The 5,628-nt window shown below is 59.0% G+C and overlaps 2 protein-coding genes across 3 annotated transcripts in view; both read left to right on the top strand.

The window, feature by feature from the left end:
* The first annotated feature begins 310 nt into the window (after positions 1-310).
* LOC106893966 (collagen alpha-1(I) chain-like) lies at positions 311-4,554 on the top strand. Of its 2 annotated transcripts, none has more exons than XM_014952330.1 (11): positions 311-653; positions 733-786; positions 947-1,000; positions 1,129-1,146; positions 1,319-1,372; positions 1,560-1,622; positions 1,930-2,095; positions 2,369-2,475; positions 3,184-3,264; positions 3,611-3,799; positions 4,245-4,554. In XM_014952330.1, the coding sequence occupies exons 1-11, from the start codon at positions 615-617 to the stop codon at positions 4,353-4,355; spliced, it is 936 nt and encodes a 311-aa protein (XP_014807816.1). In that variant the 5' UTR covers positions 311-614; the 3' UTR covers positions 4,356-4,554. The 2 variants fall into 2 exon arrangements, with proteins under 2 accessions (XP_014807816.1, XP_014807815.1); XM_014952329.1 differs by having other exon boundaries at positions 318-653; positions 4,206-4,554.
* Positions 4,555-5,532: 978 nt separating this feature from the next.
* SLC31A2 (solute carrier family 31 (copper transporter), member 2) overlaps positions 5,533-5,628 on the top strand; it is an 8,145-nt gene continuing 8,049 nt past the window's right edge. Inside the window, exon 1 of the mRNA XM_014952308.1 lies at positions 5,533-5,627. Within this exon, the coding sequence (XP_014807794.1) occupies positions 5,625-5,627 (3 nt within the window). The 5' untranslated portion in view covers positions 5,533-5,624. The remainder of the gene's footprint in view (position 5,628) is intronic.

Raw genomic sequence — 5,628 nt, forward strand, 5'->3', positions numbered from 1 at the left:
AGGTAGGGAGGGCTGCGGGACGTGGCTGGGCTGGATTTTCTCCCCCTGCCCCACCAGATTTCAGCACACAAAGCATTGTCTTTTATTTTCTCAAAGCATGTCCTGGGAACTTCTGAGGTTTTCTTCAACGTTATTTTAGTCTGGGATAAAACACTCTCAGTTCAGAGGAGGCAGACGCTCCATCACGCCTCCTCCTTCCCCAGCAACGCGGGTTCAGTTAATTCTACCAAAGCAAAAGGATGGGTTGGTTTGGGTTGAGGTTGTTTTTTTTCTTTCTCAGAAATTTTACAGCCAGCCGTAACTGGGAATTTCCCTTTTCCAACTGGAAAAGTCCCTCTTCCTCCTGCTGGAGGCCAGGAGATCTTTGGCCTGGAGAAATGTCCCCAGGCAGGCATCTCCTGCCAGGGTCAGGCAGCAAGGAAAACCTCTGTTGCCTACCTGCTGAAGTACCACTCATGGAGTAACTAGAGCAGGGTTCCCAATGCCCACCATCAGGGACAGAGCAGGGTTCCTGATGCCCACCCTGCCCAGTTGGGTGTCCCCAGGGTGGGGTTCTACCCTCCTCTTGGCCACCAAAGCTCTCCCTGACTCTTTCCTAGGGCGACAAGGGCAGCATGGGCGACCTGGGCCAGCAAGGGGATGATGGCTTCAAGGTGCGTGAAGGGTTTTGCTCTCTTCCTCCTTCCTCTTGGTCCCTCGTCACTCTGTGTGACACCCTGACCCATCTTCTAGGGCAAGCCAGGACCGCACGGCATCCCCGGGAGGCCAGGACCCAAGGGACAGCAGGTAAGGGCAGGGTGGAAGGAGGAACTGAGATGAGTATTTGGGGTGAATTCCTCATTTTTTCCGTGCTAAAACTCACCTGGGGAAGGGGCTTGGTTATAGAAGAACATATGGCTGGGGGATGCCCCCTGTAGTGCCCTGACCTCCTCCCGTGTCTTTGCAGGGTGATGCTGGCCCCCCCGGCCCACGGGGACACCCTGGCATCCCTGGGGCACCGGTGAGTCCTTTGCCTCCCCGGCAGGTTTGGGGTTCACCCTTGGTCCTGCAGGAGTTATCCTGCTGGGATGGGGCTTTGATCCTGCCTTCCTCCCTCCCTCTGAGCTGCACCTTGTCCTTCTCTTCCAGGGCTTGTCTGGACCCAAAGTAAGTCATGGGGAGCACTGGGAGCCCAGCTCAGCCCCACCATGGGGCACATCCCCTCCTTCTCCTTCCCAGGGTGCAGGGTGGCCCCATGGGCCCCGCTCGGCACGGCAGCATCTCACCACCTTGATTTTCTTCCCTCCTTCTCCTCCTCCTCATCCTCATCCTTTGGCAGGGGTTGAAAGGCTTCCCAGGGCTGCCAGGACCCAGGGGCACACCAGGACCACCGGTAAGCAGGGCCACTAATGTCCCTCACGCCAAAATTTGGGTCCATGGCTCCCTCAAATTTGGCAGTGAGGTCCCACCATGCCACGCCATGGGGCTAGCCGGCTGCTGGCACCCTTGGAGGGGCTGCAAGCATGTCAGGGGGCTTGTGGGCAGCAGCCAGCATCACTGGCATTGTCATTGTCACCCAGGGTCTCGCTGGCCCCCCTGGTCCCCGTGGACCCACGCTGATGCTGTCCCGGGAGGAGCTGCGGGTGAGTGCATTGGAAAGGGGATGCTGTGAGGGGTTTCCATCCCCCTTTTAGTGGGTGCCACCTTGGAGGGAAGGGCTGACAGCGATGCTGTCCCATGTCCTGTTGCTCCTGAGGGTCCTTTGTGCACGAGGTCCTTGCACAAAGAGCCAGAAGATATGGCTAATCCATCTCCCACCACGCTTGTCCTTGTCCCCTGCCTGTCCCATCCCCTTCCTGAGCACCCTGGCCAAAATAAGAGGTGGCAGGGGGGGCTTAATATCAGCTTGGTCACACACCCCCCTTATTTTTATTTTTCTTTGTCTTTAAGCACCTAATTTATCCCTCCAACCACCTGAATTACACGGCGGTCTGGGCTCTGCTGGACACCCTGAGCCAGGAACTGCAAGCCCTCATCCAGCATCCAAATGGCACCAAAACCAACCCGGCGACCACCTGCAAGGAGCTGCTGTTGGCTCATCCCAGCCTCCCTGATGGTACTGGGGTGCTCTTGAGGTCCCCCCGTGTTGGACCCGTAGCCGGACAGCCCTCCCAGCGCCGGGACGGCGCTGGGAGGGCTGTCCGGCTACGGGTCCAACATGGGGGGACGGGGAGCTCTTTGTAATTAAGAAGGGATGAGGATTTGGGGGATGAGCTCAGCTGGGTAGCCCTGGAGGATGGAGGTGGCAGGCTGGGATGTGCCACCATCCTCTTTTTCCCCCACCCCATGCCAAAAAAAAAAGCTCTGCCCTCTGCCTCCCTCCCTCCAGGGCAATACTACATCGACCCCAACCAGGGCAGCCCCCAAGATGCACTGGTGGCCTTCTGCAACTTCACGGCAGGGGGGGAGACCTGCATAGCCCCCGTCCACAACCAGGTAGGCTTTGGTGGGGTGGCTTCAACCCCACGTTCCCCCTTGGGGTGGTGGGGATGGGGTTGGTGTGGTTGGAGAAGGGACAGCGTGGCCGGTCCCTTGCTGTGGGTGATCTTGGCCATCACTGTTGGAGCAGTTTGGGGGGAAGACAAGGGGTTCACAGGAGCCCTGTTGCCTTCCCCAAGCCCAACATCATCCCTCAATCCCAGACTCCAGGTTGTCCAGCCTGGAGAAGAGAAGGCTCCAGGGAGACCTTAGAGCCCTTTCCACTCCCTCAAGAGGCTCCAAGAAAGCTGGGGAGGGACTCTTGGTCAGGGAGTGGAGCCACAGGATGAGGAGGAAGGGCTTTAAACTGAAAGAGGGGAGATTGAGATGAGATGTGGGGAAGAACTTTGGTGTGAGGGTGGTGAGAGCCTGGCCCAGGCTGGCCAAAGAAGCTGTGGCTGCCCCATCCCTGGAGGGGTTCAAGGCCAGGTTGGAGGGGGCTTGGAGCAACCTGGTGTGGTGGGAGGTGTCCCTGCCCAGGGCATGAGGTGGCACTGGATGGGCTTTGAGGTCCCTTCCCACCCAAACCATTCTATGATCCTGGTCAAGGTGTGTGACCAGGCTGCAGGGACAGGTCACACCACACATGGTGTAGCTGACTCCTTGTTCAGGCAGTGCCACTGTCCCTCCTCTGGGACACTGTGACATGGTCACCACTCCCCACAGGTCCCCATCAAGGCTTGGCTGAGCACCTACACCTCCGAGGACACCTTTGAGTGGTTCAGCACCCTGCCTGGGGGCTTCCTGGTGAGTGCCCAGCCAGGACAGCTGAGGGGACACAAAATACATCTCATGGAGTTGGGGGTCTCCTAGTGCCTGGTCCACCGTGGGCACAATGCCTGGGCATAGAGTCCTGATGGCTGTGTGTGATGGGACACGACACCTCCAAGAAAACCCAAACCAGTGCTTTAGCAGGGGGCTGAATCCTGCCCAATTTTCAACTGGAGAGAGCACGGCCCCCTCCAAGCAGCCCTGGCTACCTAGTTTTCCCCTTTCCTTGCCCCCGCAGCTGGAGTGGTTTTCAACCGGAGAGAGCACAGCCCCCTCCAAGCAGCCCTGGCTACCTAGTTTTCCCCTTTCCTTGCCCCCACAGCTGGAGTACACAGGGGCCAGCTCCGTGCAGCTCCGTTTCCTCCGCCTGCACAGCCACTTGGCCACCCAGAAGGTCTCCTACTCCTGCAGACCAGTCCCTGAGCAGGGCCAGCCCCAGCCCGAGAAGGAAATCCGCTTCCTGGCCGATTCCCGGGAGCAGAGCTATGCAGCCAGCCTGCAAGGCTGCGTGGTAAGCCTGGCCCTGGTCTGGACCCTTCTCTCTGCCTGGATGAGACCCCCCCCTGACATTTGCAGAGCCCCTCGACGTGTGTTTGCAACCCCAGGGTTTGGGATAGACCTGGGGGATGAGGCTTCAGGTGGTGGGACGGGGATGGGGAGGGAGAGCATCCTTTCCCCAGGCCTGGGAAGCTGCCCTGGTCTTGGGGAGCAGACTGGGATGTGGCAAGGGATGGGGTGGGCTCCTGGAGACATGGAGGGAGGCCACCTTCCTGGAGAAGCCATGTAGGGCTGGAGACCTGGGTGCATTGAGGAGACACCAGAGCAGCAGAGGGGATGGTGGACGCTCTGAGATGGTCCTTCAGGCCCCATGGCCGAGGGTTTCGGTGTCGTTCAGCTGCTCCCGGTGCTCGTTTCAGCTGGACAACGAGTCCTCCATCACCGACACCATCTTCCAGTTCGCCACTGAGGAGCTCTCCCTGCTGCCCCTGAGGGACCTGGCCGTCTTTCACAACGGCGACGCCTCCCACCAGTTTGGTTTCACAGTCGGACCAGTTTGCTTCAGCTGAAACCCATGACACCCAGACTGAGCCAACTGGTTCCCTCCTCACCTGAGACCTGTCCTGCTGGGGACGTGCTGGGAGGCTGGGGGGTGGCACCGGGCTCCCACCCACTCCCTGGAGCTCCTGGTCCTCTCTGAGACACGTGTTTGTAGCTGCAATTATGCCACGGACTACACTTCCTTCTGGAGTAGAAGAATATTGTTTACAAAAGTCATTTCTCTATAAATTATATATATTATATATGTATATATGTGAGAAGGTGCTGATTTAATGACCGGCTGGGGGAGGCTGGTGTAATTACAACCCTGGGGAACTGTCGGCTGAAGAGAAAAAAAAAACAAACAAGCAAAAATACTGCTGGCTTGGGAGAAGGGGAAAGAAAGGGGCTTTTCTTTGCCAATTGCACAAACCCTTGGAGACTCTTCCCGTGGGACCAGGCTGAGGAGCAGCTCTGGAGAGCCCTGGTAGCCCCGTGGTAAGTCCAGGTGGTGCTGCCAGCTCTTTGCAGGGCAAAGCCACTGCAGGTGAAACCATGGCAGGAAAAAACAACATAGAGCTCCTCCTCCCAGGGAGGTGAAAGGGGAAGAGGGGACGTCTCTACGGGGCCAACTCTGGGGTTTTGGCTGCATCCTTGATGATGGAACCATGGAATGCTTAGAGTTGGAAGGGACCTTAAAGATCATTGAATTCCAACCCCCTGCCCTGGGCAGGGACACCTCCCACCACACCAGGTTGCTCCAAGCCCCCTCCAACCTGGCCTTGAACCCCTCCAGGGATGGGGCAGCCACAGCTTCTCTGGGCAAACTCCCAGCATCTTCACAAGGCAGAATGTCTTCCTAATACCTGATTTAAATCTCCCCTCTTTGAGTGTCAAACCCTTCCCCCTCCTCCTGTTGCTCCCCTCCCTCATCCTGGGTCCCTCCCCATCTCTCCTGGAGCCCTTTTAGGGACTGGAAGGGGCTGTAGGGTGTCCCCGGGGATGGTACCTCCCCCCAAACCGTTAGGTCTGACCGGGGGGGGGGCGGTTCCGGGGGAAAGGACACACACATACATACACTCACACACACAGACACACACACACACACACAGACCCACACACACACCCTGCGGGTCCCCTCCGCACTACAGCTCCCGGGGAGCCCCGCGCCCGCGTCACCGCCGCGACGGGGCGGGAGGAGGCGGGACGGGACGGGACGGGGCCGGGCGACACCGGGCCGGGCAAAGCCGCAAGGCAACGGGGACGGGCTGCACCGGGCCGGGCTCCGCACCGCCGCCATGC

Source organism: Calidris pugnax, unplaced genomic scaffold (assembly GCF_001431845.1).
Source record: "Calidris pugnax isolate Ruff unplaced genomic scaffold, ASM143184v1 scaffold135, whole genome shotgun sequence".
NCBI lineage: Eukaryota > Metazoa > Chordata > Aves > Charadriiformes > Scolopacidae > Calidris > Calidris pugnax.

Bases quoted from the DNA above. Each gene is read 5' to 3' on its own strand.
- LOC106893966 (XM_014952329.1), top strand. From the start codon at position 615: ATGGGCGACCTGGGCCAGCAAGGGGATGATGGCTTCAAG. The intron at 787-946 runs GTAAGGGCAGGG...GTGTCTTTGCAG, and splicing joins CAGGACCCAAGGGACAGCAG to GGTGATGCTGGCCCCCCCGG. The intron at 1,373-1,559 runs GTAAGCAGGGCC...ATTGTCACCCAG, and splicing joins GGGGCACACCAGGACCACCG to GGTCTCGCTGGCCCCCCTGG.